Source organism: Artemia sp. Qi Xiang Cuo, chromosome 14 (genome assembly GCF_049724085.1).
Source record: "Artemia sp. Qi Xiang Cuo chromosome 14, ASM4972408v1, whole genome shotgun sequence".
NCBI classification, from domain to species: Eukaryota; Metazoa; Arthropoda; class Branchiopoda; order Anostraca; family Artemiidae; genus Artemia; species Artemia sp. Qi Xiang Cuo.
In genome coordinates this window covers 56,854,073-56,875,327 of record NC_142807.1, presented here as the reverse complement: position 1 = coordinate 56,875,327, position 21,255 = coordinate 56,854,073, and the positions used below count along the sequence as shown (strand labels likewise).

The 21,255-nt window shown below is 33.9% G+C and overlaps 2 protein-coding genes across 7 annotated transcripts in view; one reads left to right on the top strand and one right to left on the bottom strand.

The window, feature by feature from the left end:
• l(2)k01209 (uridine-cytidine kinase-like lethal (2) k01209) overlaps positions 1 to 21,255 on the bottom strand; it is a 93,012-nt gene that overhangs the window by 48,819 nt on the left and 22,938 nt on the right. The window lies entirely within an intron of this gene.
• On the top strand, positions 1,326 to 21,008 carry LOC148944674 (uncharacterized). Of its 6 annotated transcripts, none has more exons than XM_089100527.1 (2): positions 1,326 to 1,455; positions 20,036 to 21,008. In XM_089100527.1, the coding sequence occupies exon 2, from the start codon at positions 20,054 to 20,056 to the stop codon at positions 20,966 to 20,968; it is 915 nt and encodes a 304-aa protein (XP_088956653.1). In that variant the 5' UTR covers positions 1,326 to 1,455; positions 20,036 to 20,053; the 3' UTR covers positions 20,969 to 21,008. The 6 variants fall into 6 exon arrangements, with proteins under 6 accessions (XP_088956653.1, XP_088956652.1, XP_088956658.1 ...); XM_089100526.1 differs by having other exon boundaries at positions 1,376 to 1,455; positions 19,924 to 21,008; XM_089100532.1 differs by having other exon boundaries at positions 1,392 to 1,399.

Sequence of the window (21,255 nt, the reverse complement as noted above, 5' to 3'; positions counted from 1 at the left end):
TTGTGATCAGAAGCAGTAGAACTACATTTCAGTTCAGTCTTAAGCCACGTTGCCATGTAGCGCTTAATGAACAAAACGCAAAACGAAAATCCATTTTCCTTTGTTGTGTTTAAAAAACAGCTTTCTCTCAGTTTCATTAGTTGATGCCTTTCCCAGCTTGTTTGTAAAACACCTAATGAAAACGTGGCTTTGCAGACACATATACTTCAACTTTTGGCTGCTATAGCCTGGGTAACTTCAATCTTGATGTGCAAAATTATTCAATGACCTGGGTTTTGGAATCCTTTTTAGATTGAAATCCTTTTTAGCTCCATTATATCGTGATTTGAGGTCGAAATTACTAAATTCTGTATGAAACCAAAATATTGGGCATCTTTTGCCATTTTGCATAAATGTTTTCGTTCTTTAGAATGGTCTATGTGGAGATTCTGTACAGCCTTCTGCTACTTAGCAACACAAGATTCAGTTTCATCCTAAACAACACATTAGCACTTTTCCTGAAAGGCATATTATATTAAGGGTGAAATTAACTCTAAATTCTTTTGACTACCATCAACAGACAAAAAAAAAATTAAGCTTATGCAATTTTATCCGCTTGACTATGTAGCGCCCATAATCTTTAATTGCGTTTCTTTTTCAAATTACATTTCGGACCATTTCACTGTCAGGTCAAGATACGTCAACCATCAATACAAACAAGCAGTGAAGTTGATTTTTAATTTCAGTAATTTACCGTAAAAACACATTCACAGTGGTATGATTCTGGCAGTGCACTCCAGTCCACGGTAGCAGGTCCTTAAACTAGATTCTGATGAATTCTACCTCTGCTTTGGTGACCAAATTCCAATCCTCCTAATGGAAAAAGTACCTTCATGTTGGCGGGTATTCACTTTTAAATGAGATAAAAAAGAGAATCGTTTGTTTTTTTTCGTCCGGTTTAAAATAAACAAAAGCTTCCTACTTATGAACTGATGAAAATTTATTAACAGGCTTTCTTTTTTAGACAAAAATACAAGGGTGTTTTTTTTGTTTTGTTTTTTTTAAGAAGTTCTAGGCAATCATTAAAAAATTTCGATTTCAACCAAACATAACTGCTGGAATTTAGATCTGGCAGACCTTAAACATCCGGAAGACCCTTACCAGATATTTTAAAAGATTTCAAGCTGAAAAAAGTTATAAAATTCCGAAAGAATCTTATTAAAATCATATCCGTTTGAACTTAGCATCAGTTATTCAGTATCAATACTTGACTTAAGCATAGCGCCGGAAAATACTGCCTGGAAATAGATGTCAGGTTTTGCTCAGACCCGCCATCTTAAATTTCGGTGAAAAGAAATATTACAAAGGAAAAACACATGAAGCTAATTTATCAGACTGGAGATAGAAAAAAAAACAGCCTGTCTTGAACCTCTCTTTCAGAGTATAAGACTTGGCAAGGCGTCTTTCAGGACCCTAGTAAATTCGAGTTTTTTCAATGTTATGCGCTGTTTTTGTAAAAGCGGTGTGATCCTTACAAGTAGACCATGGCCTTTCTCATACCCTAGGCTATTGTGAATTTCTAACGAAGTTAGTATTTGGGCAGTGTGAAGTCAGAAAACAATTCTTACTTCATAATATGCAGAATAATTTTAGCTAATACATTTTGCATGCAGACCTGCTGTACTTTACCCCTATCCCCCTAATGTGCAAATATGTAGCCCAAACATTTGGGGGGAGTTCAAACTGGCCAGCCCCCCCCCCCCTGGATACAGCCTTGGCTAATACCAACATATCAACATTCCTGCAAGCCTGAATCACCTATCATATGTAGTTTAAAAATTGCATAAGGTTGTTGCTCAATAGAGAAGTAAAAATGGTGGCTAGAATACAAAAATGCTGGTCAATATATACCAAATCATATTATTGAGTTTCAAATAAAGTGAATACACCATTTGATGCCTCTTTTTATGCTGATTACAAATATAATAGACCATTTCTATCAGAAATGAATTTCAGCCCCCCCCTATATAGGCTATACCTAACCCTGAATTGGCATATATAGAGCAGGGGGCTGAAATTCATTTCTGATGGAAATGCTTATTATATTCGTAATCAGCATAAAAAAAGGCATTGAATGGTGGATTCACTTTAGTCCTAAATCAATAATATAATTTGGTATATATTGACCAAAATACCTTGCCCTAATATATATATATATATATATATATATATATATATATATATATATATATATATATATATATATATATATATATATATATATATATATATATATATATATATATATATATATATATATATATATATATATATATATATATATATATATATAAATTCAGGGTATATATTTTCACATTAGGGGGTGGGGGTTAAGTTTATTTCTGATGCAAATGAGAGGTAAGTTGGTAAATATATACCAAATCATATTATCGAGTTAGGAATAAGTGAACAGGCCATTTGATGCCTTTTTTATGCTGATTACAAATATAATAATCACTTCTATTGGAAATGAATTTCAGCCCCCCCCTTATATATGCCAGTTCAGGGTATATATTTCTACATCAGGGGTGGGGGGGTGGTAAAGTTTAAACTTACCTCCCATTTACATCAGAAACAAAATTTGCCCCCCCCCACCTAAGGTAGAAATATATACCCTGAATTGGCATATATAGGGGGGGGGGCTGAAATTCATTTCTGATAAAAGTGATTATTATATTTGTAATCAGCATAAAAAAAGGCATCAACTGGTCTATTCACTTTATTCCTAACTCAATAATATGATTTTGTATATATTTACTGGTAAGTTTAAACTTTACCCCTACCCCCCCCCCCCCTAATTTTGCAAATATACACCCTGAATTGGTATATATAGGGGTGGGGGTAAAATTCATTTCTGACCAAAATGATTATTGTATTCATAATGAGCATAAAAAAAGCATTGAGTGGTATGTTTATTTTATTCATAAGTCAATAATATGAACTGCCAAAAATTTAGTAAAAGTACAAGCTTACAATAACTCCTCAGAATGAAAACTATAAAATTCTAGACAAGCTACTTTATGCTTTCTTGGAAAAGGGTTATGTTAGGAAAATTAGGTAGATATTGAGCACTTCATATAATTGACCTACAAATAAAGTGAGCATATCACTAGATGCCATTTTCTATGCTCTTTCTGAATATAAGGTAAAATTCTACTATGGCTACTTTTGGCTATCTTGCAAAGGGGTTAGGTTAGGAAAATGAAACTTTCAGGGATGGGTCTGCATGCTAAAGTATTTCCCAGGAAGGTATTTTGAAGCGCATACCTTCATTCCTTCTCCCTCTAGAGGGTCCTGAAATTTGCCTACATGACAAGTCTCTACCTATGAAATTTTGACAAAACAATATTTTACCTTAATTTCCAGTTGATCAGTTTCTTTTTCTCTGGCTTTAGTTCTGAAAATGCAATTTCTGTTATTTGAATAGAATTTTAAGTCATGTCAGTGTTTTTTTTTTCAAAACTTAGGAAATGTATTTGCATATCTTTAAAATCTCATAAATTGGGATTGAGCAAAGTCATGAAAAGCTTTTCTAGAATTCTACAGCAAGCACAAAAATTCTAAAAAGAACTTTGAAAACATTCTAAAATACTTATATAATTCCTAAAGACACTTCATTCTATTTTATCCCCATTCCTTCTAATGTGCAGATATATGGCCTAAATTATATATCCTTAGTGGATTTATCTGTTTCTTGATTTTGCTGACATGTGTTTCTTTGCAATTACATCTGTTTAAAGAAAAGAGTATAATGTATGGTTGAATGCATAGAAAATATAGGTATTAGTATACATTTAGGCCTACTCAAAAGGATATGCTATAAAATTTTGAAAACAACTTCAAAGAATCATCAAATAGTAACATATCATTTCTGAAGACACATCATTTTACTTTAACCCTACCCCGAATGTGCAAAGACATAGCCAAATTATATATTTCCCATGCATTTTCCATTTCTTGATATTGTGAACATTGCTTCTTTGCTATTAAATCTATTTGAAGAAAAGCACAACATATAGCAAAATGCATATAACATATAATTTGGACTAGGCCCATATATTTCCACATTAAGAGATGGTAAAGTGAAGTGCTTTTAGGAATGATTCAAGATAGTAGTTTATGATTTTTTAAGGTTGTTTTCAAAATTTTTATAGTGATTCCTTTTGAATAGGCCAAACTATTCACTAATACCAGAACATATAATTTAGGCTAAAATATTTGCAAAATAAAGAACATGGGCCAAAGTAAAGTGAAGCACTTCTAGGATCAATATAAGTAAGCATTTTATAATTTATTTTCTGAATTGTATAGTGTTTTCTTTTGAGAAGGAGTGATTGTGAACTATTATTAGGGACAGTTTAGAAGTTCTTCTAAAGAAAATGTTATAAAAAAAGGAGTAAAACTATTAGATTTCTTATTTTATGCTCTTTGCAAATATCATGAGTTTTTTTTCTAACGCCCCTTAAAGGTCCCAGATATAGCCCTAATAATAAATTTCTCCAGTTTTACTTCTTATGGTTAATCCTGTCTTCTTTCTTAAACAGTCTCTTTATTGCATTCTTGATGTGGTGAAGTACAGTTTTGTCTAAGTTATAGTATAATTTATTATTGGAAATGATTTAAAAATGTGGATAACAATGAAGGGAAACAATAATCTCACCAATAGAAACATACTGCATATTATAAAGCAAGAATTTAATTGTTTTAGTGTTTCCTTTTAATTTTGTATACACCTTAGGGTTGATGCAGGGCACAGTCCCCCCACACACAAAATTGAGCAGCAACACAAAAAGTATTACAAATACAAAATAAAGAACAAAGGGATGAAGATTCTACCAATATTTCAAAATATAAATAGAATATCTGGTGTAGAATATCTTATAGTATTTACATTTAAATTCCTTTTTCATGTTTCTAGGGGTTGATTTATCATAGCAGGGTCAGATAAAGTTTAACACTAAGCCTGTGAGGGTAATATAAACCCCAAAGGCAAATTTATTAAACATTTCAAAACTTTTGAACAAGACTGATATATAGCAGATAGCAGAAGGAGGACTGAGAGGGAGGCTGATTGCTCTCCAATAGCTTTTAGGCTCTAATATAGACACACAAGAACTTTCAATTTTGAATCAAATGAGCACCCTCCCAAGTTTCCAAGATAGACCCTTTCAATTGAAGTGGGTGGGGAAAAGTTTCTGGCCCTTTTTTGGGTAAGTAGTATTCGTTTTACTGTCCATCTGCACTGCGGGCCTCTTACCCCAAAGTTTCTTTATACATTTTAGACCAATCAAAAAATTCCGTCCCTTTTTGGGCCCTCTTTGTTAGAGGAGGGACTTATTTCAAAGGGACAAATCCTTTGAATAATTTTTGTACATTTGTCCCCTTGGCCCAAATACTGAAGGCCATAAATTTCAAACTGATCATGGAAAAAAGTTTTTGTGGCTCATTTCTGGGCCCCTAGCCCCCCCCCCTCCTCTACTGTTAGACTGTTTTGGCAATAAAAGCTCTATTTGAGGCATCTACACCCCCCTGTCTACAAAATGATCCACAACATGCCTCCTTCAAAATAGCTTGTAGCACTGTTGCATATAATTTTATGAAATATGAAGCAAATTAGTTTAATTAAACGAAGCTTTAAAATAAATGTCAAAAAAAATTTCTCCAGTAAGATGGGAGGTACCAACCAGCGGTGCCCTTATTCAGGCTTAGTCTAAATGAAAGGAGATGAAAAATTAATTCCTGCCCCCCCCCATACCCCTTCCTAAATTGATCTGAAGGCTCATTGTGATTTTGACATTGAAATGTGCTCTTTTAGGCTTCTGACACCCCCCCCCCCTGTCTGCACAATGACCCCCACTCCTTTATAATAGCTAATGTACAATCATGCACATTTTTTCATTCTTTTTATTTGTCTTAATTTCCTTTTGGCTGCTCGATGTTACATTTTTGGAGAAATTTCCAGGGGGAAATACAGTTGACCCCCCCCCCCCCCCGCCAAGGGTTATAGACTATCCAGAACCATCAGAAAGGGTGCATTGTCAGAAAAAATAAGCATGATATTTGGCACAAGCATAAACAAGTAATCTAATGATACTACTCTTTTTGTTTGTAATGTTTCCTTCAGAAGAGCTGCTAAACTACAATTTTACCATTGTTAAAGGTATAGGTACTAGTTAACATCATGGGACTATTTGGAGGAATTCTAAAAACCACTGTAAGACTATTATGAAGACTTACTTGTCTCATTTCCAAACGTGTATTGCTTCATATTACCCATGATGGGGGTAACATGAAGCAGTGGAGCCATTCTTGGGACTGCTGATAGTATGTAGTTCAGAAGAGGCCATGTACAAGACAACAATATCATGTTTTCTTTCCCATATTTAAGAAAAGTTTGTTACAAATCTTTTAAGCCCGGTAAATTAGGATCTAGCAAGGGTATGAAGCTCATAACACATTCCTTGCGCCATGGCTTGGGATCTATTTCTGAAGGTTTCATTTTTGTAATACAAGGTTTGTATGCGTTCATCATCAATCAATACTCTTTTTAGGGGGAATTGCCTACAGATTGTTTTAGGTACCCAACTGACTGACAATATCTCAAAGAGCAGGCTGTACAAAAAGTGTTGTTCAATCCTGCTTGCTAGGGCTACAATGAGAGAAAGTTGAGATGGCTAAGGTAAATTCTGTGGATGGTGGATCACATATTGTTCTTTTTGGCCAAACGAAAAGCAAATCATCCCTAGTTGGGATGGGAAGATGTTGTACGAAAAGATTTAGGAGAAATGGGAACTTCCTGAGAAGGTGCATAGAGTTAGGCTTTGAATAGATTGCAATAAAGGAGGAGCATGCGCAGCTGTGTTGGCCTCAGGCAGCTCAGTGCTGCAGTATGTTTTTAGTAATAGTAGCTTTAAGGGGGAAGAGGTGGAGGGGGATACTTCAAAAGGCATAACTTAGAGTATGGATTAATTACAAAACCTTCCATTCACCTAGCTCAACTACTTCCTAAACAAAAAAAAAGCCTTTCATCTAGAATGTTATTTCAGAAAGTTTCAGTTTTGAGTTGATTACTTGGCTAGCTAAAAGATTAGATTCTCCATTCAATCCTCTTTCCAAATATGATAGTGCTACCATTGCAATTACATCCTAGCCCCTTTCCCCCTCTATTATGCCTGGATATAGTTTTAGGATATATACAGAAGTTAGCTCGTTTATTTTTCTTTCTTTTTTAATAAGCATTATGAACCAATTGTTGTTGAGAAGTAAGTACAAAGAATTAGCACAAATAAATTAATTAATTAGCAAATATAATTAGCAATAGAAACTAATAAGCACAAATTATTACAAAGAAATAAGCAAACCAAAAAAATCACGAAACTTTCGCCTATGTTTATATTCAAAAATTAGGGGGGAGGGAGGGGGCTGGGGTAGAACCGTAGAATGAGCAATTATTGCAGTTTAAAAGTGCATTAAATGAAAAACTGTATGGTATACTAATTCTCGCTATCTGATTTCTGTGTGCAATTAACATATTGCCTACAATCTTCTCAAATACAGTAATTGTTATCACAGCAATGAATAGCCTCCCCCTTAATGCCTGGATATGGCCCTAGAATAAACACTAGGGTTGATTTTTTCAACTGTTATTAAGAACCAATTGTTGATGAGAAATGAGCACAAGAAAAAATGCAAACTTATTGTTTAGCTCCGCCCCATATCCAGGTACAAGGGAGAGGGGGTTGGGATGCAATTGCATTGGTAGCTATATTTAAATTTGGAAAGACTGTTGAACGACCAGTCAAGTGGAATGTTTATCTTTAGCTAGCAAACTAATCAAATCTCCATGAAATTTACCAAACAAATTTGCTGGTCACCATAAAAATGTAAAATCACACGAAAATCTTCTTCTATTGAACAGCAGGCGGGCTTTTCAGTAATACTATTTAGCCCTTTTCCTTTTGCTTCACTCTGTGGGCTACAGAGCTACTGGCTTGATTGCCTCATAAGTATTAGATATTTTCAGATATCTTTCAGTAGATTTTTTTACTCTAGGAGGTCAATTATGAGATGATAGATGTCGATTTCTATGCTCTGTGTGCAGGTATAGTTGGCTAGGCTCTTGGCTGATAGTGAGATTTTGTGGTGTTTGAAGCATTTTAACAGTTTACAAAGCAAGGTGTGTTGTGCAGACGTCAGCATATTACATTCAAATAGGCAATGGTCAATTGTTTCATTATTCATATTACAATGCCTGCAAAGAGGGGACAGGGGAATTGAACCACTTGAATTAGAAAACTTATACGAGAGTGCAAGAAAATTTAGTCCATTTGTTCCAGAACGAATTCTATGATAAATTTTAGAAAGATACTTATTGGGAAAGGGGGAAAGGATAGGATTATTCTTATTAAAATTAATATCTGATAGCCTCCATTGGTAAATATCTCTAATCGGGATTGGTCTCCCACTTGGCTGGTCAATATTTATAGCATTTTTTGCTATTTCATCAACCTGATGATTACCACTTATGCCAGAGTGGCTAGGAATATACTGAAAATAAGAAAAATTTGCAGACTCAGAAAATTATTCTGCTTCTTCAATGAATTTCAAGAATTCAGTTTATTTGATAAAATAAAGGCTATGGAAAATGTTTTAAAGCTCAATCCGTCATATGTTTCAAACAGTTAGCAATAACAACCCAAAAGCTGGAAAAAACTGAAGCTTGGACCCTTTACATGGATCAAAATAATTTCTTGTAATCTTACAGAAGTACTCCCACATTCTGAACTAGTTACAATCAGAGTTGCAACATGATAAAATAATACTGTAATGTCCACAACCATAGAAACATAACTAGGGGTTTTGAGAAAACATTATTTTATTGATAATAAAGAACTTGAAATTGTTAATAATAATAATTAAAAATTTGTTTTTAACCCTATGGAGCTAACAGTTATTTCAAGAGTTACAAACATTGAAAATTTGCCCTTTTCTCAAGCATTTTAATAGTAGGCTAATCTGTCAACAGCAAAAAAGTACATAAAAAGAGGATAGCTGTTAACTTTATGGCCTTTTTAAGCAAACACTGTAATAACAAAATTTGTACTTCATTACATCCAAAAGTTTTTATCTATTGGATTTTCAGAGTTGCTTCCAGTTTAACTGCCCTCCTTCCAATGCTGGTATATAGCCTTAGAATGCATGCAATGTGTTGGCTTATTTTTTGGTTTGCATCATTAGTTAATCTTGTTTCTCATCACTTATCAGCAGTTAGTCTATTATTCCAAACAATGCCAATCAGTGGCGCACTCAGAAAATAATAATGGGGGAGGCTGAACGGGGTCCCTGGGCCAACTAATGGAAAACTTTAAAAATTCCTTAGAATAAATGGTATTTTAAGGCATTACTTTAAATTTAATTTAGCTCTTTGAATGCAAGTTTTCAGTAGGGACTAAGGAATGAATGATAAAACAGAGCAGATTATATAAGATTTAAAAACAGAATGTACGTGCTTTTTTTCTTGAGGGGGAGGGGCTACAGCCCCTTTAGCCACCCCTCTCCCCCTCCCCGTGGGTGCGCGCCTGATGCCAATTTGAGCAAAAGAATGCACAAAGTTTTGTTTGTAGCATAGGGATATATCCAAGCATTAGTGGGGGAAGGACGGGTAAATTTAAGAATTTTGATACCCTAGTGTTTCTTTAAAGGAGGACATAAACTCTACTATTTAATGCATTACCAGTGCATCCCCAGGAACAAAGAATAGGTTATTTGGTAATCTTTTATCTAAAATAAATGTCTTTTAATAATATTTCTGTAAATTCTTTATTGTTAATATGTTCTTGTTGGGTTCAATTGAATATATGTATATATATATATATATATATATATATATATATATATATATATATATATATATATATATATATATATATAAACTGTTCCGGGTGGAGGACTAGGGTTATTTATTTGTTTGTATTTAAATCGGTTGATGTTCCGCTCTCAGTGTTATTTGAAGGTTGTTTAAGAATGTTTGAAAAAAAATTTTTCTGGGGTATATATTTTTAGTTTTTGGATATTTTGGGTTTTGTTTATGTTTATTCTATTGGTGGCACTATATAGGGGTATGCCAGATTATGGCATGGCGCACTCAATTGCCTGGGTAATGAAATTTAAGCGCCGAAACCCATTTAGGCAATGAGTTTTCATCTGACGAGCCCCGATATATGGTGATCACCTTGGGAATATAATGTTTTTGTAGATTTAAGGTGCTATAGCTTGGTTTTGGAACATAGACGTATGCTTATTTATGCTGATTTTGCTCTATTTTGGACTTGATTTTCGGACTGTCGGATTGGTTATAATGTTTTGTCCTGGGGAACTGGATGGATGAGTAGGGTCTAGACCTTGTTCAAGTGCTCATTTATTTCAGTTACTAAAGTAGGAAGACAGTTTTTTTTTTTTTTTTTTTTTTTTTTTTTTTTTTTTTTTTTCCAGGTGATTACCGTAATACACTATATATATATATATATGTGTATATATATATATATATATATATATATATATATATATATATATATATATATATATATATATATATATATATATATATATATATATATATATATATATATATATATATATATATATATATATATATATATATATATATATATATATATATATATATATATATATATATATATATATATATATATATATATATTATATGCATTTATATGGTACAATGTTATGCTCATATAGTACAAGGTACAAATTTAAGTTTTGAACTAGTTGTCAGTAAAGGATTTTATTCTGATTTAATTAAACACTGAATTCTTTCAGTAGTTACGAAATAGTGAGAACGGTTTTACGTCTCATAAACTATTTAAACATTTATTCAGTATCTATAACCTAATGGAATGTGTAACGTCACTGGATAAATTGAATTGACTGGAGTTTCTGACCAATGCATTAATTGAACTTTTGGCTTTCTTAAATTGAGTTAATTTCATAAGATATCCAAGTGAGGTATGCCAGTTTGGCAATAATAAAGATTATTATTCATCATTAGGATTATTATTAGCCATTCTGTTCTCTGAGTGAACATCGAATGTGGATTATAGCTAATTATGAAAGAAACTAAAGAATAAAAGTGGACTGGATTTAAATTACATTTCAACGCTTGTCTAATTGCATCTGTGTTACCTGTATCTGTATATTTGCCAAGTGAAATACCAATTAAGATAATCAGAGTACCATGTTTCATGGAATGAACTAAAGATTTAACTTCGCAAATTTTGTAGCATTTAAAGATGTCACACGTCAGTCAGTCGTCATTTGACAAATTTGTTAATTTATTTACAGAAAAACTGGACAAAATAATTGCGTCTCAGGTGGAGTTTTCCAGCAAACTAGACTCAATTTCGGCGGAAGTTGTGTAGTTAAAAAGTGATGCAACAACCCGTGATTCACGAATACTTGAACTAGAATCTACACTAGAGGAGCTGAAGCTTAAATCTGAAGCTCTAGAGAAACGATTGCTTGCTTTTGAAGTAAAAGACCGAAAGCTTAACTTGTTGGTTCACGGATTACCGGAAGAAAAATCTAATGAAACGCCTGAAGCTAATGTGAAAAATCTTTTTGCGAATAAGCTAGGAATCGATGAGCCAGTAATAATAACGAAGTGCTATCGCATTACTTTTCGTTCGGCAAATATTACTTACTCCCACCAACGCAAAAGTAAGCAAAAGCAAGTGAAGCCTTTGCTTGTATCGTTAGGGTCCGAAAATGAGATTCAAGCTATAATGTCAAACGTCGGTAAACTTAAGGCCAGTGGTATCATTATTTGCACAGACTTGCCGCCTGAACTGAATATCCGAAGAATTGAACTATTGGCCAAAGCACGTGAGATGAAAATGAAAGGCGAAATAACGTCTTCTCGGGTTTGTCAAAAAGGTATAGACATATGGCTGGAAATTATAGGATCTGCTTCGTCTTCGTGGTCTAGTGTCAAAATTAGTTAATTAATTAATTGTGACATCAATTTTGATTTATTATTATATTCCGCAAGTGAAAAAAAAGACTGGAATTGTTCTCGTCATAGTGTGTTTTTTGTGCCTTTTCATTCTGTGTAATTATTTTCATGTTTTCCTTCTTTTCTGTCTAGCTCTAGTTGTGCAAACGAAGTTCTTATTCTGCTCTGTTTTTTAATCCTTGGATGCCGAGAATCATCTGAGTTACCACGTTTTACTCATTAGCCTGTCATTCCATATTGATTTCGGTATGTTTTATATGTATGATTTTATTATGATAAAAATTGTTAAATGAAAGAACATGGGACCGACTCTATGATTTTGAGAAAAAGCAACGTGACCTAAATGAATTATTTAAATCAGTAGGATCAACTAGAGATGAATCTTCTGATCTTTTTATCCAGTCTTTTCCTCGTAGTAAATATATAAATAATTACAAAATTCCTTCATTTAATCAGTTAGAATCCTCCCGTATCGCGTTTTGGAATTGTAGAGGAGTGCTTAGTAGTTTAGATTTTCTATCCACATTCCTTAATAGTAATCGTCTTGGTATTCTTGGACTTTGTGATACTTTTCTTAGTGATGGTAATAGTTCTTTGGTTGGTGTATCTGGGTACAGGATAGTTACTAGAAACAGGTCTACCCGTTCGAAATGTGGACTTGCTGAGTTTATTGACCAGAATCTCCCTATCCGTATTATTACGGATTTTAATGATTTGTATCAAGTGATGGAGTTTGAATTTTTAATGGTTGAGATCAAGTCTGGCAAGAAGAAGCTACTCCTATGCTTATTTTATCGAACACCGGGATCAAGTGCGTAAAATTTTATTGGTAAGTTGAATGATCTAACACAACGGATGAATTTTAAGAACCATAAAGTGGTTTTTATGGGTGATTTTAATATAGATTTGGGACTGGTGGGTTCGGAGACCCAAGAATTAAGATCTCTACCTGTAGATTTACTAACTACTTGCTTTTCTGCCGGATTGGTTACAACAGCAAGAATACCAACACGTATTAGTGAACAGTCGGCATCAGTTATTGACAACATTTTTACGATTTTCAATCTACATTCGAGTTATGTCGTATTAACTGATGAATTAGATCACTCTATATTACTTGGTTAAATTTTTATAAATAGACTGAAATCTAACCCGAGTATAAGATTAAGAAGGACTATTGATTATAAATAATTACAAAATTTGGGAGCTAAATTGGCTAGTAGCGACTGGACTTCAGTTTATGAAGAAACAAACTCAGATGCAATGGTTGCCCTATTTATTGAGAAATTCTCTTCTGCCCTTGACTCTGCCTGCCCCTTTTCGAAAAAGCGCTCCAGGTATGTGACCCCGAAAAAACCTTGGATCACCCAAGGCTTACTAACCAGTATTGAACACAAAAATATGCTATTCAGGCAATATATTGTTAATCCTGATGTACATGGTACGCAATTCAAGAATTATAAAAACACTCTGACAACCCTGCTCAGGGAAGCTAAACAGGCTTACTACCATAAGCAGTTTCAAGAAGCAGAAGGATCGCCAAAGAAGACATGGACACTGATAAATGAATGCCTGAATAAACAAAAAACTAGTACGTTTCCTGAGACCATAACCAAGCCTGATGGAACATCTTCAACATCCCAACAAGAAGTAGCCAACACGTTAAATGAATTTTTGCATGCATTGGAGAAGCAACCGTAGAGGAAGCTTATAGCCTTTCAACTGTCGTCACGGATAATTACAAAAAATACCTACCTTCGCCGTCTTGCTCCTCTATGTTTCTGTCGCCAGTCACTGAAGACGAACTGCTGAAGATTGTTCAAGCCATTAAAAACGGTCACTCCGAAGGTCCAGATGGGTCGTCAAATTACCTCATAAAGAAGACCATCGATTGCTATGTCGGCGTTATCGCGCACATCGTCCAGTCTTCATTTATAGATTGTATCAGGCCAACTGCTTTAATTTTGGTGAGGGTTTTACATCTTCGTACCAGTAACAACCCAAGGAGCCTTCGAACGTTTATCCGATCTCTCTTCTCTCTGCTTTTGCAAAAATTATGGAGCTCTGGATTTACTAGAGACTGATGGATTATCTGACTAGGTCTAACTTCTTCAACAAGTATCAGTTTGGATTTACGCCTGGGCACTCAACCGAACATTCTATAATGGTTTTGCTACAATTTTTGAATGATGCGTTGGACCGTAATGTGATACCAGCTACAATATTTGTGGATGTAAAAAAAGCGTTTGACACGATTTTTCATCTGATTCTTCTGGATAAGCTTGACAACTGCGGAATAAGAGGTAATGCTCTCTTACTCATCCAGTCTTACCTCAGTGGTCGGACTCAATTTGTGGATGGAGATGCCGTAAGATCGGTAAAAACGCTATGTTCTGAAAATGTAGGAGTACCAAAAGGTTCAATTCTTGGAACACTACTATGTTTAATATACGCGAATGACGTTCTGGACACTAATAAAGATGATGGACTTGCTGTACTTTTCGCAGACGACACGGCTAATTCTGTCACAGGTTCAGATGAATCATCCGTCAGAGAAAACCTCTGTTTTGGTCTAAAGAAGCTATTGCAGTGGTTTTCTGACAACCTCATGGTGTTAAAATCTTCGAAAACCAATTTTATCATCTTCTCTCGAATTTCTAATGCCATACCGTCTATTTCCCAAATATCTGTCCGTTTTGATGGATAACTAGTTACCATTGCCAGGAGGGAGTCTTGTAAGTATCTAGGGCTAACGGTTGATGAAAATTTTTCTTGGAAACTTCATCTTGATAGGCTAAGGATGCAGCTAGGAAGGAATGTGGGGTTACTGTGGTATCTAAAATTCCACCTCCCTTTCCCTGCTCTTAAGTCAGTTTATTATTCTCTAATCCATTCTTATTTTAATTACTGTCCAATTGTTTATTTCAATACTTTCAAATCTCTTATTAAGCCCCTTCAACGTCTTCAAAATAATGCCCTTCGTACGTTAAAAGCACTCCTTCCTTCCCCATTTTCCCTCCCTGATAAATCCCTTACTAAGAGCCTTTATACATTTTTAAGAATATTGCCAGTTGATCTAGTCCTTACTGCAAATTGTGTCCTTTTCAGACTAAAACAAATAAAAGAATTATTACCGTTGCCTTTAAATTCTAGTAACTTCTCTTTAGTTTCTTTTGTCCAGAATAATTATTGTTTAAGAAGTTCCGCCAAATTACCTTGCCCTAGAATCCGAACTGTAAGATCCAGAGTTTCTCCTAAAAATTCAATAATAAAGTTCTGGAATATTTCTGAAGGTAATATTAATTCGTGTTTTTCAATTCCAGTTTCTATAGCTAAATTTAAACTATATCTAATAAGCTATTATAGATAACTATTCATTTATTTGAAGTCATGTTGGCCGGTGCTATTGTTGATAAATATTTAATTATGTGGTAATTTATTGATTTGGGGTGTGGGCTGTGGGTTCAGTGTGGTGTCTCATTTTCTTCCCAGTATATCTAGTGTATTATCATTTCTTTTCATCGTTTTTTATTATTAATATTATTTCTTTTATTTTTTATAGAGCTTGTTTTCGAGTATAACTCACTGTGTAGGCACCCTCTGTAAATATTGTGTTTTCCATTGATTCATATTGTAAAAGTGTTATTTTGTCTTGTAGTGATTTATTGAGAAATTAAATGAACTTGAACTTATGATCAGCACTGCCTTAAGAGCATGCTAACTACAACCGCAACTCTAAGTTTTCAGCAGTTTCTAGGGGATGCTTCAAGGTGGTGCTAAGTCAACATATAGTTTTGGACATTTATAAATTAGATGACAGTATTGTTGAAACTGGGGTTATGAATTATACAAACTCCCGTGTATGTATTTCATATTAGTATAGGCTTCTTGAGTTTTAGCAGACAAAATATCTTAATAGTCAAATATCTTAAAGTCAAAATCCATCAAAAGTTACCAACATAAGTAGATTGCATCATTGTCGAAAAAGGAAGACACTCCTCAAAGGGAATCCAGTCATGACAAAAATTGCATCCATCAAATTTTTAATGTCCAGGGGCCCCTTTTTAGAGTTTTCAAGCCTTTAACGACAAAAAAATCCATGTTTTTTGTGACAAAGACACATGTTTATCTGTTTTTTTTTTTTTTTTTTTTTTTTTATCAGGGCTGATCATATTGAGCCATATTAAGCCAGGGGTCATAAAATCTTCAGATGGGTCGTATTTTGATGGACGTTATGAGTTACTGCCCTTTTTAAGAGCCAAAAAATATTAGAGGTTAACCCATCTAACCCCCATTCAACTACAATTGTGAGAGCCGCTCATATGCAACTGATCCCAAATGACAGCTGATGATGCAAATGATGAATTTACATGACAAAATTTATCAGTGAGGTACAGTAGAAAAGTGAGAACGTTATAGCTTGTTAGAATGTGTATTTCAGAGGTTTTTATCTGATACCATTTTAGGATGCCAAGGACATTCTATTTTTTGTGCAAATGTTGTATTCTAAACCCAAGGGCCGATCTGACAACTCGGAAAGCTGAGCATATTGTAACATTCTGAATTGAGCATCAAGAGCATGTTCAATTCAGAACTCTTGGTTGTATAATATTGGAAGATGACTTTCTTGAATGGAAATTGCAAGGCCTAGTGATTTTTTGCGGCTTCGAATTCATTGGAGGGTAACAATAAACCAACAACAAAAAGAAATTACCCTATATACAAGGTTTCTGCCACCCCCATAACCCCCTCCCTCAATGCAATTGTTCAAACCTATTTCCCTAACTTAATGAATTTTCTTGAAAAATATACTTAAATGACAAACAGTTTCTTTCTGACAATGCATGAAGAATGGAAGAAGTTCAATATTTGTGTTTGCTTTAAACAGTTAACTTTTAAATTTAAACATTTTTTAAGGAAATCAGTAAATAAAGCAATAGTGATGACTGACTGGCTATTTCTTTTATGGCTTTCAGTTAAGAACCAGTTAAACTTGATTTTAAAGCAAGGAGGGGATTTTAAAGCAATAGGAATACTAAAAATAATCAATATTTTTTAAATTGCTGCTCTATTCAATCTAATTTCTGGAATATTTAATCAGACTAGTGTAGTATACCAAAGAGAAGGCATGGGAAAGATTTGCATATCCCTCAGTACTATAGTCTCAAATTTCCACTAGAATGACATAATGTTTATGTCCAACATTTAACAAATTAAATCACTATTTAGCATAATAATAGTTAGCGAAGAATTCAGTGGTTACTTTGAATTACGCTACTGGCCAAAGTTATGGCAAAGATAATACAATAAAAGGTTTACAGATTTAGAATGCCATCTCACACCTGATACAGGGAAGCTTTTTACTGCTTGCTACAATGTGGGCATGATTTTTATCAATGCAACTGTTTACCAATTTTAGACACAACCTGAAGCATTTGCACTCATGGTAGAGTGTGGCTATGCCCAAAAAGTGGCAAATTTAAACCTAGTAGCTTTTACTAACTCAAAAGGTTTCGGTTCTGTATGATTGAGTCTTTTAGGAATGGGCCTATGGCCCAAAAGATGTTCCAGAAAGTGTTTACAAGTATCCACCTCATTTCCTTGTCCCTTCAACTATTGATAGGAGTTCAGTACTTTTTGACTATCATATTGTTCTGTTACAAGGCAAGGGACTCATTTGTCTGTTTTTTCTTGATTCATTAAATTTTATGATGAGGGAAGGATCTCTTCGGTAAATTTATTTATGATTGGTTGACTACAATGGCAGGATAAGGACAGTGGCGTCAGTTCACAGAAATGTGTGGGGGATGTACTTTTCAAAACAAAGGGGGAGAAATTGTGTTGTTATTCAATTTTTCAGAGAAAATACCAAGAAGAGGAATTTTTCACCAAAAAAAGGTATTTTTCCAAATCTAATGGGGGGGGGGTCCCTTACCCCTCACCCCCCTTGAAAGTAAGAGCTAGTGACTTAGTTATGTCTATTGAATCTTAAATAAACTTGTTCGAAAGTAAAATTAAGTTTCCTAGTTGTACCTTTTGATGCACAACTAGGGAGGTGATGGATCCTAAATTTCCTCCATAAAAACGTCTAGCAATAAGGCTTATTGGATCTCAAAGAAATTTGGTTGGAATAAAAAGTAAAATCCTAGCTTTGGCTTTGGGGATATCAACTCATTTTATCTTTTGTATGGGAAGGGTTCCCTGAATTCTTATCATTACAAAATGTGCCTGAACAAGTAGGTGAATCTCAACCAAACATTGTGGGAAGTAAGAGTAAGTGTCCTAGTTGTGTTTTGGGTTTTTTTTTTTATAGTCTGACCTATCTAAGGGAGGAGCTTTCTAATTTCTTTTCATTAGGACATCTACCAGGATTTCTCGTTGGATCTGAACAAAACTTGGGGGAAGTAAGGAATACGTAAAAGCAGAGAGAAACGAGAATGATAACAGCCAGTAAAAAAAGAAGATGACTATGCAAATAATTCGATCAAGACCTCCGCTTGATCGTCTTCGGTGCAAATAATAAAAAAATACACGTAAAAACCCAAAAGATAAAATAAAAACCAAAGCTAAAACTAAAATAGAAAAATTACCCTTTCACCGTTGCTTTGAAAGGATCTTTCCAATTTTAGTTTCAGTGTTTGTTTTAAGGTTCGATTTCTATTTTATCTTTTGGATTTTTAACTGTATTTTTTTTTTATTGCACTGAAGACGGTCCTTACTTACAATGGAATGTATTAACATACAGTGTATAGTGGAATGTATAAACTGAATTACAGTGGAAACATGTAATGAGGACATGGAAGCATGAAATTCCTTTTTAAAATTATTATACATTGTTATTAAATCATTAAGTAAAGAAAATGCTTCAAAGGTGGGACAGTTTCGGCCAGGGAAGTTTTGGACAAAATTAAATTAAATTTGAGACTAACATGGCAAGATATTTTCCTCCCTGAATGTGCAGTACGTGGAATCCATTTTACATTACTGTCGTCACTTATATTGTAATCATAAGAGCTTGTAACTTATATTGTAATCAATCACATAGCTTGTAACTTATTAATCTTCTTTATCTAGAGTAAAATGAACAAGATACAAGGATAAATTAATAACTTGGAAAATACCAAAATAAATATCTCTGATGGATAATTTGCACAAGAACAAGTGAGTAGATTACCAAGATTATCACACAAATGCTGACTTTATTTAGCTTTCTAGGACAGTAAGTCTCCATACTTGCTTACCAGCTCACCTGTAGATACAGAGGGGGAGGAGGGTCATGCCATTTTCACAAATTGTATTTTAAATGTATTTGTGTTGTTGTATTTAGGGGGGCTAACTGTCTCCTTTACTCTCCCCTACTGGTGCCTTAGTAAAAGAAATCCTATAGAAGAAGAGGAAAATTTGAGGCTCTGAATCCATTGTCCTTGAACAAAACAAATAAATGAATATGAAAATGACAAAACAGATCTATGGCCAGCAAAGGAAAGCGAATAGAACAAAAAATCAAACGAATATTTCGCCTTTATAAAACAAGGCGTCTTCTGCGTAGAGAAACAAAAAACAAAAAACTAGAATCTAAAACTAAAAAAATATATATATAACGTAATTGTATATAATTATATATGTAAACGTAATTGTGTATTATATATTTTAGTTAGTCTGTTTTTAGTTTTATATATTATTTGTTTACCCTTTTTTAGTTTTAGATTCTAGTTTCTTTGTTTTTTTTTTCTATGTTGAAGACGCCTTGTTTTATACGGGCGAAATATTTGTTTGATTTTTGTTATTTTCGTTTTCCTTTACTGGCCATAGACCCGTTTTGTTATTTTCATATTCATTTCGTTCTTTTTCAGGGCTGGCCAGCTGGGCTTTAGATCTTTTAACTGATCTTAGAACATCAGATAATACCTGTCTCTGCCTAAGTTTTGGCTGTATAGTTGCATGATACAATCTTGTATATTTCAGGCCTTGATTAAAACCAGGATGGATAATACATCTTTAGAAAAAATGGTGATGGCTGCTTTTGATGAATTTCACCAAGAGATATCCCTTCTCAACGCCTTTCATCGTAAATATCACGGAGTATTTGGAAGAACAAAACATTTTCGCAAATCAGAACGTTTGAAGAACTTAATAAAAAAGTTAGTTCTCAGCATTTGTGAAGGCATGAGATCAATTAAAACTGATAATATTGAGCATAACAGAAATATTTATATGAAAAAGTTAAATGATTGTGTTGAAGTGAGATTATATGCTGGAGTTACTTTCACAGATTTTTTATGTCTTTTAAGTATAGGACATTATTTACCAATGTTAACTTTGTTAATTGCAATACTTGCAAGAATTCAAACAGTGTTGTCAAGTTTAGAAAGTGGATTTCAGAAATCTTCAGGCCTCAACCTGCCAAAGTCTGAAAGGAAGCCAGAATCAAAGAAAGAAAATATATACAAAGGAAAAGATGCAGAAGAGATTTGTGAAAGAAAGATTGATCAGGATTTGGGATTTCTGGCTGTAAGTCAAGATATGGGAGAAGAAATTGCCAGACCTTGTAAGAAGAAGAAGAAAAAAAAGAAAGTCGTAAAAAGGAAAAATGTAGACAATGCAGAAAATGAAGAGAAGCCATGTGCAAGGAAGACTAATCAAGTTTTTGGATTTAGGGTTGAAAGCAAAGATATGGGAGAAGAAATTGAGATGTATTGTAAGATGAAGAAGAAGAATGTCTTAATAAACAAAAATGTATACAAAAAGAGTGAAAAAAAGAAGCTGGGAAAAAGAAAGATTGACCAAGCTTTTGGATTTATGGTTGAAAATATGGGAGAAGAAATTGCAAGACCTAGTAAAAAGAAGAAGAGAAGGGTAAAAAAGAAGAAAATCGTTGAGTTAGCCAGAAAACAATAAATTTTTGTAGTGTTTAACTTATTAAAACGCTCTTGCTGTACCCTTGAATTGTCATGAAATGGATTAAATTAAAGACAAGAGATCAGGCCGGGGAGAGGGGCTGCAATAGAAAGGTCAGAGTGAGGGAGAAGGATTAGTTGTGGGTTATCGGCTTTTCAACTTTCAGCATTTTGCTAATTTTATCTAAAGAAAGTAACAAAAGTTGTAGGCAGAAAAATAGGCAGTTTGAAAAAGAAAACTTGCAATTATGTTTTTTTTTGTCTTGAATTGAGAAATATATTTAAAGA

Excerpts from the sequence above, each read along its gene's own strand:
- LOC148944674 (XM_089100526.1), top strand. The coding sequence starts at position 20,012 with ATGATACAATCTTGTATATTTCAGGCCTTGATTAAAACCAGGATGGAT.